The sequence below is a fragment of the Fringilla coelebs genome (assembly GCF_963513975.1).
Source record: "Fringilla coelebs genome assembly, chromosome: 7".
NCBI lineage: Eukaryota > Metazoa > Chordata > Aves > Passeriformes > Fringillidae > Fringilla > Fringilla coelebs.
In genome coordinates, this window is record NC_140035.1 from 21,861,186 (window position 1) to 21,873,798 (window position 12,613).

A 12,613-nucleotide genomic window follows, 5' to 3' on the forward strand; every position below is an offset into this window, starting at 1 on the left:
ACATCTGTGGTGACTGCCAGCCTGCAATTTGTGTCCTGAAGTCTTCATCAGCTGCAGCCTGAGCCTCACCAGTGGCCACATGATGTACAAGAAGTGTCACCAATTGCTCACATTTGCTGGATCTGTCTGTCTCAGGACTTGTTCTGCATTGGTTCTCTTTGCATCCAACTCTACTGATGGCTCATGCAGACCAGCCATCTGAGTCATCACTGTAAGTCTTCTATACCAGCATTAATTTCACTAAACACATTTAGTTTTAAACATCTGACTAAGAGGGTTTCAGATCCTAGCAACATTACTCTTGTAACTTTTGCTAGCCTCCAGGGAACTGAGAGGAAGTAAGGGATTTGGAACATGATGTATACACATGGCTGTTAGCTGGACTAGGCTGGAATTGAGCTGGATTAAGTTGAAATTTAGCTAGCCTGTGCTCCCTGCACACTTATGTAAACTGAGTATGGCTCATGTGGCTCAAAATATTTCTCAACCAGGCATTCCTTTTCCATGTCCCAGTGCTCAGAAAGATAAAAAGTGCATCTTATTTGCAAAATGTTCTGAAATCACTGCTGCACAAATTTTTATTTCTGCTTGGTCTGTCTCTACAAAGACCAAAGAAAACGCCTGGTGCTTTTCTCACATCTTTCTCCTGGTGCCAGGAAAAGGATCAATCTGATCTGCCACATCTCCTCACAAATCTCAGGAGCTACCCAGCCTCACCAAAATCATACCTACAACCAGAAAGACCATGTGTTTTTAATGTATATACATCCAAGTTATTTCAGTCAGCATATTTTTTTTCTTTACCACAGTTGTACCCTGGGGAGAAACTATGTCAAGTATGAACTTCTGCAGCTGTAATGAAGATATGGCAAAGCTTTTCTTGTTCCTTTTATGGAACGAGACAATGATTTTAGATGGAATAGATCCAACTTCTGAAGTTTCTGCTATGTTGTATCTACTGTATCAGTTCTCAGCCTCCCTTAAAAATATAGAATGGCACTCTGACGGTCAGGCTATGTATCAAAACTGGAGGTGTTGGAAAAAAAAAAAAAAAAAAACAAACCCCACTAGAGAAAACTTCTTATTTATGAGCTACATGGGGGAAATTAGTCAGAAAATAAAGTCACTCCCATGTAAGCTTTTAAAAAGAGATTTCCCATCTAGAGATAAAAATTTTATACAAGATCATTCAGCTCTTCAGCATTTGGCTGTAAAAATGGAAAAGCCCCTATAAACAATGGATTGCTTCTACAAGGATAAAGCAATCAGGCAGAACCAGTCACAACTCTTTTGCTGAAGTGAAATGAACAGCATGAAAAGCCAAGACCTAAGCCCCATCCTGGCTCAGCAGAGACAGCATTCACGCAAGGTCAGCAAGGCTCATGTCCCTGCTCCAGCATGCTGGTCTCCCTAAAGCACTCCCCAGGGGTGTGAGGTTGAATGGGGTGGCTTGGATCTGATGAATTCTCTACCAAACTTTCTTCTCAGGTGTTCCAAGAGCTCCACACATATGATTGATGAGAGGGTTTTGTAGGTGGGTCTTGCTCCCTGTCCCTTTCTTAGATCATTCAAAGGGTTTTGGTTTTATCCTGGTGTGGAATAGCAACACATTCTTAATCTCAAAAATCTTATGGGACAAGGCAACCATTTCCTGCCCAGCTCTACAATAATTCACAGCACATCCCTCTTACAGTGTGTTGCAGATAAGTATTTCACTACAGCTGCCTCTTCCCTCCATGCAGGGTAGGCAGTTTTGATCAATTCTACTGGAAGAAGAAAAAAGTACTTTCTTTCTATGCTGGCCTCCAGAAAAGGATTTAGACCCTCTCACAAGGAGCTTTGATGAATTAATAAACCTCCTCAGTATTTACCATGCTTGTCCAGAAACTGAATTCAATTGCAGCTCCTTAATTTTCCAGATAACATCTGTAGAGTTTGAGAAGACTTGCCTAACCAGTGCCTACAGTCAAACTGTGAATCATTATTCTCATTTTCATTAACAAGATGGATCTGGATTTTGCTACAGCATGAGCTACACAAATATCAGGATGAACCTTTACAGACATTGCTACTGCAAGCTGGAGTCATGATTGCTGCTTTGACATTTGTGCCATTTTGACAATGCAGTCCAGATCCATGCTTAAAAAAAAAAGACTTGTTGGTGTCTGGTCAACTAGGGATTAAAAAAAAGATAAGTATTGAAGCAGCCTGTTAACAGAGATTGGATCCAAGGAAACCAAAGGCAGATTTTGGCAGGAAGAGCAGAGGAAGGCAGGGTGGACTGTGCAGTTGCACAGGCAGGGAAACCAGGACAAACCTGTTATCTCCCTTCTGGAAGTTCCTGCTTGCAGGTCCCTCTGATCTGAGATTTTGTTTAAAAGTCAAATCCTGATGCCATAAAGCATAAGCTGTGTGAAACCTGTTGCTCTAAAGACACCACTGGCATGGAGAAATAAGCTCCATGGGCAGCTGAGATAATGTCATTGTCCTGGGCCCCAGCTGGGACATCTTCCCCTCCAGTGACCCAGTGGATCTATTCAAAGCTCAGTCCAGGCCATTGCCCTCTTTGCCTAGCCATGCCTCCTCCTTATTTAGACTCTGCCCTGTGAGCTGATGTCCCTGTCCCTGTGGAAGTGCCTGATGCCATGGGCTGTAGAGGCTGTGCCCTGCCCACCTGCAGAGCTCCTCTGGAAAGCTCAGGTAAAGCTGGGAGGATCAAGGTCTGACTTCAAGATCTTAGCTATTTCAGAGCACAGAGCAAGCTTCCTCAGCAGCTGCTGGGAATGACAGGGATATGCAAGAGCCTGGGGGCTGGTAACACCTTCAGTGAGTAACATAGGGAAGTTTGGGTTTCTGCACGGCTGCTTTGATGTCCGCTCAGTGCAGCTGCAGGGATGACAGATGTGCTAAAGTAGGCCTGGCACCCCTGAAAATCTCACTCTACTGAATAAAAGAATGCAGAAAAGGAGGTGAGGAAAGAGGAAGAAAATGATTACTCTAATGGCATTCATACAGTTTGTGATTCCCTGTTTGCTTTCAGAAATCCTATTCTTGTATCTCTTAAAACTCTAAAAAACCCTTTCTATCTCCATGTAGGTTGCTGGAAAATGCATCAGTATTATTTTGTTTGTCAATTAAGAATGCAGTATCTTCCTTAAGTGTGAAGTGATTAATGTTAGTACTCTGACTATTGCATTTTTATAGACATATGTTCCTAGAAATCATATCTTATCTTGTTGATGCAACAATTAAACCCTTTCGAGCCTATCTGATTATGAAAATAAGAGGATACTGTCAGCAGCATGTAATTCATTTTATTAGTGTGAAAATCAATTGTAAGGTACAACTGAACTTTCATATACCCAAATTTATTTCTTACTCCATCAGGGACACTACCACAAAACATTTACACCAACTTCCCAAGGAAGTGCATTGGAGCTACAGAGGTAGTTTGGCCTCAATTTTGAATTCAGGTTCCATATGACGGTATCTTCTTAGTAAACTCACAGGACTGTGTGTCTAACTGAAAAATTTGCAGCTTGGCTCATGCTTGAGTAGTTTTGGCACCATTCCTCTTACTGAACAGTGGATTGCATGAAATGGCTGATAGGCAAACACTTGCCTTAAAAGTACACCAAATGCCCTATTAGATCTATTTGATCATGCTAGTCCAGATTCATCTGTTTCTGTTGGTCTGTGTACCTTGCCAGACTGTTTAGTGTACAGAGAACCTCTGGCATGAAGTCATGCTAAAAACACCCTCCTGCTGCTGCCTGGCACTGGATGTGTTGGCAGGGAAGGACTTACTTCATTGTAGAGATTTCCAGCAGCCATAATAGCTCTTTAAAGACACTGACAGGCACCATAATGCTGAGCAGCCCCCAGGATGCCCTAACTTACACCAGAGGGGCAGCCTGACTGTGGGCCAGGCAAGGAGAAGGCATTTCAGTGCTGGTTTTTTTCCCCCATGTCTCTCTACTTCTTGGCCTTTTCTCAAAACTCCAGCTGTACCACACAAGTAGTCTTCAGACACTTTGACCATGCACAAAATTTCTGCAGAGTTCTCTTTGAAAGAAGCATTGCTAATTGAATCTGTGACTGTCAGCATTCCCCCTGTGTCTTGGAAAGGCCTGACTTGTTAGAGACCTGCTCTGTGAAAATGCAGAGCGGTGTTTTGGGCAGACATCCCCAGCTGTGCAGTGAAAAAGTGCTCTGATGAGGCTTGCTCAGCAGCATGTGGCCCGAGCTTGTAGTCTTGGGATGAAGAAAGGTTATACTGCAACACAGATCCACTCTGCAGTGTCCTCTACCACCTCAACAGTTCTCTGAAGAGGAATCTTTGCAACCAGTGTTGGCCTGATACAATACTCTTGTATCCACCTTAAACTGGACTTAGCCCATAAAGTGCTTCATGGACTTGAGAACTGCACATGACACCTAGCAGCATTCTCAGTTTTGGAGAAACTAATTTAAGTGCCTTCATTTCCCAGTGATTTGTTTAATCTTATCACTGTCATCCATAGGGCTAGCTAGACTGTAATTTGAATGATCAAAAATAGTGTTATAATGCTTGAGAAAATGCACAAGACCAAAAGTCTTTTGTTGTCATCTATCTCACAATTCCTTTTGTAAAATATTCCTAACAATTGTATCTGCAAAGGACTCATTCTGCAGATAAAGGTGTTGTTATTGTCAGCCATATATTTTATAAAATATTAACAGAGAAAAAGAGATGTTAAAAATTGCCTAAATAATATTAAGGGAACTAATAAGAACAGTCGATTTTTCCTAGGCAGAATATGAATCCTATTCAAGTTCCATACTATTTAAAATGCAATGTATGTATATGTGTCCTAGTCCTGTTTCACCTGCAGTCAGTTTAACCCTACCAACTAATACCTTACAGGGTAAAGGCAGCTCAGTGGAGAGATGGGCTATGAGAAAACTGAACTCCATCTCTTTGGTGTGCCTGTGTAAGCACTCCTCATTGAGGGCTGACCTTCCGAAATGCGAAGCCCAAGGGACAGCGTAATTCTGCTTTTAGTTTCCCTTGAAAACCCAGCTGGAAGCACATCCTCCTCTGCACTGAAATCAGAGGGACCAGCACCTGGAGATCTGCTGTGAAGCCTTTGAAATCTGTGGAAGCTAGGGAGCTTTCCATGGCATGGAGCAAGAATCACCAGAAAGAAGTTTGTTACTGGCGAGGCCATCTGAAGAAACAACTCACAAGCAGGTCCTGCAGGAAGCCAGGCTCATGAGACTGATGCATTCCCTGAAAAGCTGGAGGAGAGAGCCATATTGAATGAAGTTGAAGGTGGGGATGCAGTCAGTTTCATTGCTCCCATCTATTGTCCTCGGAGATCTCCCTGGAGGATTTCCTACAAGGTGCTCTGCTAAAACAGTTCTTTCAATGGGAGCAGGGAGGAGGACTGGGAATGCAGAAACAAAACTACTGCCCCAATCTCCTGTCCCAGAGACAGAAGCCTGAGCATCTGTGTTCTGCCACTTGTTGGAGGCATGGCCTGTGCACCACTCAGTTTTCGCCCTGTTTTGGCTAATTGTTTGGATTTGGCAGCAGATTTCTGTTGATATTTATTTGTTCATACTTGCTAGATTACCTCCTGATTTATTTTGCATAATCTGCCTCCATTTCTGCAGATGACATCTTTGTATCAAATTGAGCTCTTCAAAGACATTATTTTTTAATTGGCTGCTAATATATGGATTTGGCCTAGCTCATCCCTAGTTCAAGCTCGGCCTTTTGTCCCATGGCTTGTGTTTTTAGCCTTCTAAGTACTGCTGATGATGAAAGGACTGAAACAGCACAAACCAGCTTAATTTAGACTCTTGCTATCTCTTAATGCAAAATCACTCAGCTTCTCAAGACTGCTCAGAGTTTCTGTAATTTCAACGCTGTTCAACTTAGAGCTGTAATTACAAACAATGCTTTCATCAGCATTTAAAAATAATCAGTTCTCTTAAACTTCACTGTTTCAAGTCCTCAGTTCATTGTTCCAATGTATCTACTGGCTCTTCTGCTTTTGCTGCTGCTCTAATAGCATGCTTCCACTATCATGTGAAGAATATATTCAATATATTCATGTGGAGAATAATTCAATAGTAAGTGTCACCAGGGGAGTTTCACATACTTTACAAACATTAATACATGTTTATATCCCATGTCCTTTGTACATAAAATATTTAAGATTTTACAAGACTGAAATGTTGTGCTGTCTGTCCTTCACAGTAGAGTAAGTAATACTTGATAAAATGAGATATTCTAATTCTTATTAAAGTATGGCTAAAGGAATGAGGATCAAGTGGGACTGCAAGATAATGAAACAAGTAATTCACATATCCTTTCTCTTCTCTGCAATCAACATACCGAGTATTTAATTTCATAGCATTTTCCAACACTTAAGTAGTCTTTATATTATAGAATTAAAACCAAGAAATTTATGGTTCCTTAAAGGCAAGGTGTACGTTCCAAAAAGCAGAGTTTGTCTTCTGGAATTAAAACTCCCAACCTGGGACGAGGAAAAGGGAGCTATACCCTTTATTTCTAACCTACTGTCCCCGAGACGCTTCGGGAAGCATTTGGGAGTTCCGTTCCCTTGAGTGCCCATGTCCAAGCTAAGGGGGCAGAGGCTGAGCAGGCAGTGCCCCGCCGGGAGCTCCCGGGGGTTTGCCCTCGGGGTGGGATAACAGAGGGGAGTGTCTGTCGCTCCCAGGCCGTGTGCTCGCAGATTCCCGCAGGAGCATCCCGCGGCGCTCCCGCCCAGGCCCGGCGGGCCCGGCGCTGCGCCCCGCGGGCGGGGGAGCCGCGGGCCCCGCCCCGGCCCCGGATGCAGTCGTTGCCCCGCCGGCGGCGCGGCGCCCAGTTCCTGTGCGTGCCCTCGGCCCGCCCGCCCTCCGCGACATGTCGCTGGTGGCCGAGGCCTTCGTGACTCAGCTGGCCGGTGAGGGGCGGGGGCGGGCGGGACGCCGGGGCCGTGCCGGGTGCCGCGCTCCGAGCCGCGGGGTGAGGGCGGCGGCGGCGGCGGCGGCGGATTGCCGCGGCCTCGCTCCCCGGGGCGACCGCTCCGGACGGGGCCGCGGGGAGCGGACTGCGGCAGGCGGGGGGCGGCCGCGGTGCCGTACGGAGCCCGGCCCCGGAGGAGCGGGCCAGGTCCCTCGGCACGGCTCCTCTGCGAGCACGGCCGTGCGCCGCCACCAGGTCCCCTCCTCCATGGGCTCCCTAAGCCCGGCTGTGCCGGGGCGCATCGTTACTTTCGTTTACTAACTTCGTTGAAACGGATTCATTTTCTTCAGTGGTGGTGCAGCAAACCGCGTCATGTTTATGATTGTGGCAGAGCTCGGTGCGGCGCCGTGCCCTGGCCATGCCCCGCCGTGCGCGCTGTGTCCCCGTGTCCCCGTGTCCCTGTGCTGGGAGGCTCCGGCGTGTGGCGGGACCTTTGCTACCTGTCAGTGCCCCCGGGCCGCTGCAGCTGCGCCGTCTGCGCTGGACGTGACCTTGAGATCAAACAGAATGAAGTGTGTGTCACTGTGGAGCTCTTTAGCAAAAAATTATATTAATGTGCTCTCAAGGAGAAAACCAAAACATGAACCTTAGATAATGCCTGGCTAGGAAGTTCAAAACCCAGTTAGTGTGTTGCGTGCTTAAAATAAGTGCTTTGGTCAGTTTCTACTTTCTTCTTATTCCCTGTTTTGGAATTTTTGTTGCTATGCAAACTCCCAGACAATAAATACTGCAAGGGAGCAGCCTGTTAATTGATACAGACCTGCGGAGAAGGATGCTGGAGTTTTGTCTCAGGAGCTGGGTCTTCTGCCACTTGGTAGAGGCCTCCACATAAGAATCTCTATTATGAGTGTATTCTGACTTGTAGGTCATGTGAAGTTGGTGGGTCTTCAGTCTGGGTCTGTAGAGGTACCCATAGACAAGCTTGAAAGTTTTGCTGGCCTCTTGAGTTGGCACTTGCTAATACACGGATGTTAGCACAAGCCATGCTTCTGTTGAGGGCCAGAGCCCTGGATCCTTGGGATGTGGAGAATAAGGTGTTTACTTGCCTTTACGATCTCTTTAGTATATTTTATTTATGCTGTGAAATACAAGGATAAGGGTGCACATAACTGAATCTTGATTCTCCTGTCTGCCGTGTAACCTTTATGAATATTCTAGAGTGACAGCTTGCTAATACTTATTTTTTCTGGAATTACAAATACAAACTCAAGACTATACTGTATGTAGGCATCTCATTGCTCTGCTATTCAAGAAGGTGTTGTTTCACAGTTTCAAAAGCAGTTATCTGCCTTAAAAATAAAAGATACCTTTGCTAGTGGGTCATGACCTTTGTAGCTTGTCTGTTTTAGGCACCAGGTCCAGATTGAAAGTAAATAATGGGAACATTGCTCAATTTGTTCGTATGAAAGAATTTTCAATTTAAAGAAGGTTAACCAGGATCTTGGCCAATGTCCACCACACAGCTGGATTTCCTGAGTTGTTGACATAGACATAGGGAGTATAATTCTGGTACTAAGAACATATTCCCCATATTTAGGAATATTTGTGAGGAAGAAAAACAATGTATCTACAAGGAAAGAATACCGCTTAACAATGACACTTGTTTTAATAGCATCTCTTCCCATATTCATGGTTGTGAATGATTGAGAATTTTTTCCATGTTCCTAAAAATGAAATTTCATTGGCTTTTCATTGGGTTCCTGTTCATGAAGATGTCCCTTTGTCATAGCAGTTGCAGTGAGCTGCTGCTGCTCTTAACATATAACAACTATAATGCATGAGTCCTTACATACAAGTATTTAAGACAATCAGTTCAGCATAATTTGTTTTCTAGAAGTGTTATAAAAGCTTAGGAGAGGGTTTTAGTAGAGAAGAGGATCGTAACTTTCTTTTACACACCAATTTTTTGTGTATGTATTTGGATTTTTTTTTAAGTATTACCTATCTTCACTTTGTGTGCCTTGTGCATTCACTTTCACCATCTCAGCACAAACTGAAACACAGAAAACACCATCTGAATGTAAGACAACCGTCTTCCAGTGGGAGGATGATTTAACATTGGAGCAGATTGCTCAGTGCAGTTGTGGAGTCTCCATCCCTGGAGGAGAGTGGAGGTGGGCAATCTGCTGTGGCTTTCCGTGGGCATCCCAGAAGTGCCTTCCAGCCTCAGTGGTTCTGTGCCCAGCAGTTCTCAGCTACTTACAATCCTGCACTAATTCAGCATCCTCTCTGAGCAACATGCATTCACCTGACCATGCTGGGCACAGCCTGCTGCTCTGATGTGTTAATGATTAAACACAAGGCAATGACTGAATCACCTGCGTGGAGTGTAATGCTTGCATTAGTGGCAGTCAGCCATTTACTCATTCAGAAATACGAAGAGGTTGATATTATGTCTCAAGGAATAATAAACAAGTATTTCCATAGCTTCGTGAGTTGCAAGCATTCATGAAAAAGAGGCATCACAGTTTAAATCATCCATTTCTAAACTGTAGAAAATATTAATTGAATAATATGGTAGAGAATTTATTTAGAGTAGCTCAGCATCAATCATATATTAACAGGATAGGAAATGAATGTTTATGCTGTAAGAAGAATTAGAGTGCCAGCTTTCAAGTGGTCTACAACATTAATCTAACTCTAGTAGTTTTGAGAAGCTGACTGCTCAAATAATCTCTAAACGATTGTTGAACATACATTTAATTGATCACTAAATTACTCAATATGCTTTATTCCCCCCCCCCCCCCAAATACATTAGTTTTAGGTCAGTGATCAAAAGAGAGAAAATAATAATTGTTGCTTGTCCTTTGATCTCTGGAAAACGACTTCTGTTTATTGCTGTTATGTCCAAGGGTCTTAGGCTGGTTTTAATACTAAGGGAAATGAATTCAGTGTGAAAAGCAGGTGCCCTTCTGTCTTAAGGTATTTTATGTTCATAGTGAGTCTGCCTCCAGTGTGGAATGCCAGAGTACAAATCTTTGACATGCATGTTTTGTGTATTGAGACAGGCTTCAATCTGAGTGAGAAAAAATTCACTGGGAGCAAAACTTGACCACCTAAATTGTTCCCATATATGAAGACACAGTGCTTAAACTGAGTATGCATTTTGTGCATCAAAATGCACATAGGTAGGTGTTAGCACTTCCTCCATGTGTGAGGTGAAAAAAATTGTTATTCTTGCTTAAAATAGGTTGATGTCAGCAGAGATTGTTTAAGCCTGCTGCAGATGTTCTTGTAATGAAAAATTCAAGTTTATTTGAAAATACCAAATTTGTCAGGCTACATGATTTTATCTTACAGAGTTTTTTACATGTGTGCTTTTCATTTGGTAATCAAGCTGAAAGGAATCCCTTTTAACTCCTGTTCAGTTTCAATAAGCAGGTTTCTTATGTCGCTCCTGCCAATTTATGCTCAGACATGTTTCATGACTTGGTTTCCACCAATCCTTTGAGAAGATTGCTTATCCAATCTATTTTTTTAGGTCGGGGAAAACATTACTTTCAGAATTATTGTAGTATAGTACATGTTTCATTTTGAAATATTGTTATTTCTTGTTTTTAAGCAGCAGCATAATTACAGTTTATAATAGAGCATGCTTCTATAATTGTTTCTGTCTCCATTAAGACTAAGCAGTCTTTCCCCAATCAGCATTTTATTGTTACATGTTTTCTGCTAAAGCGATGTCTTCTTTTCTCATTCCAGAAATGAGATTGCTCTAGAAATAATGGTAACAAAATTAGTAAACCAAATGTAGCACCTATTTTGATATTGTCCAGTTTGAATTTGAAAGTAAACTTTCCTTGGCTGATGAAACCATGACAAGTGGTTTGGATGGGAGTGCTGTTTTGGAGCCTCAGCTCCAGAGGTCATAGAAAAAAAAAGCAAATAAAGGGAACTACTTTGGAGAGGAATCAGATTTTTCTTCTCTTTCTCACTCCTTTTTTCCCTATGGTCCTTGGATGCTCTGTTCTGACTGTCCTCAGGCATTAACCTGGTCTGTTCCTGTAGGTTTGGATCAGGTGAGTCACCTTTCTTTCAAACCAAGAATAAATGAAAGAGCTTGGTTGCTGTTCTTTGCTCTAGTTGAACAGGCATCACGTGTTGTACGCTGCTGGGCATTTTCAGCTGTCTCTTTTGAAAGTGAGTGAGAAACTGCAGCTGCATGCAAGCCATGGTGAGGACAGAGAGACACACAATGCTCTCAAATTTTATTATTATTACTTTTACATTCTGGTCTTTAGTTATTTAGAAGATGACACAGATATCACATGAGCATGGATGTTTTAACACAAACCATAAGAAGTTATATGTAGTAATAAAACCCATGAAATGCTCAGGAAGTATTGGAAACATCAAAGGAAAAAATTGCAATGATGCTGCGGAGAATGCACGACAAGTCTCATTGGGGAGGATGAGAGCTCAACTAAAAAAATTGGTTTGTAAATACCGAATTAGAAAGTAAAAATGCTGAGAGGTGGAAATTTTTAACAGTTCTGCCTTCTAGCTGTGGTATAATGACAGTGAAGCCAATGTAATGTTTGCATTCCTAGCAAGAACTTCCAAAGCTCAACTGCATGTGTGGGTTTTTAGGCATTTGAATGCCGTATTGGAGAAACTCCTGATGCATTGGAGTGTTCTCACTGAAAGCCTTGGAAAAGAAATGAGGGAGACTGTGAGGGTATGATGAAGAGAACAAGACAAGTGTTTTCAGGTTTTGAAGCAGGGAGTGTGCAGTGTTTCCCGGAGGTGAGGGAGAGTGTGAGAGGTGCTATGACAAGTGCCACAGTCTGCTGTGGGCTGGTTTAAAGGCTCAGAGCCCTCAAGCAGCATCTTCCCCCTTGCTGGCAGCAACACCTGGCTGGCTGCACCAGTGCTAACTGTCTGCATTTCTACCCTGCAGAGCTCTCCTGCCTGGAGATGTTAGCTTGTCTTGCACCTTTCATAGACTGGTGCTGCTGCTGTGCTTAGGGCTATGGGCAGGATGGGGAATGAGACAGTGAAGGGGAGCCTTAATGAAAGGCCAGAGGGGCCAGGGCTGGGCGAGCTGGAATTGTGTGTGGGAAGCAGCTTTTGGAGCAGCTATGGGATACTGAGGTCCTGTCTGGGATAGATGTGTGTGGAGCAGAGCAGGGGTGCTGTGGATGAGAAAGCAAGGAACTCCTTGAGGCACTTTACAGAAGTGGTGGTCAGACTGCCTGCCAAACATCTTTAGAGAAGGAAGAGTTCAGACTACCACAGGAAGGAGGGGTCTCAATCTAGGAGAGCTTTCAAAGGACTGATTTAAAAATGTACATATCTACAAATGTAGATATCATGGCTAAGAAATGTTCCAGTCCAATGAGGCATTAATAAATATCATACCTCCACTGTCCTGCTCTTCACAGCTCCTGTGCTTGAAGTTTCACTTCTTGGGTCAGGACCGAAGAGGAGCAAGGGAGTTAAGTAGCACAAAGGGAAGGGATTGATTTAGAGATCTATAAAAAGCTAATTTTAAGAATTACAGAGCTTCTTTGAGATGGAGCACTTATGCTGAATATCAGAAATAAGTAAAACAACTCCAGCTTGTCAGGGCTTTATAAATGAATCTTTTG

General features: G+C 43.4%; 1 protein-coding gene across 1 annotated transcript in view; it reads left to right on the top strand.

Annotated features, from left to right (window-relative positions):
* Window positions 1-6,865: 6,865 nt before the first annotated feature.
* Window positions 6,866-12,613, top strand: part of MTX2 (metaxin 2) — a 29,683-nt gene continuing 23,935 nt past the window's right edge. The window contains exon 1 of the mRNA XM_084209278.1: window positions 6,866-6,959. Coding sequence (XP_084065404.1) covers window positions 6,920-6,959 — 40 coding nt within the window. The 5' untranslated portion in view covers window positions 6,866-6,919. The remainder of the gene's footprint in view (window positions 6,960-12,613) is intronic.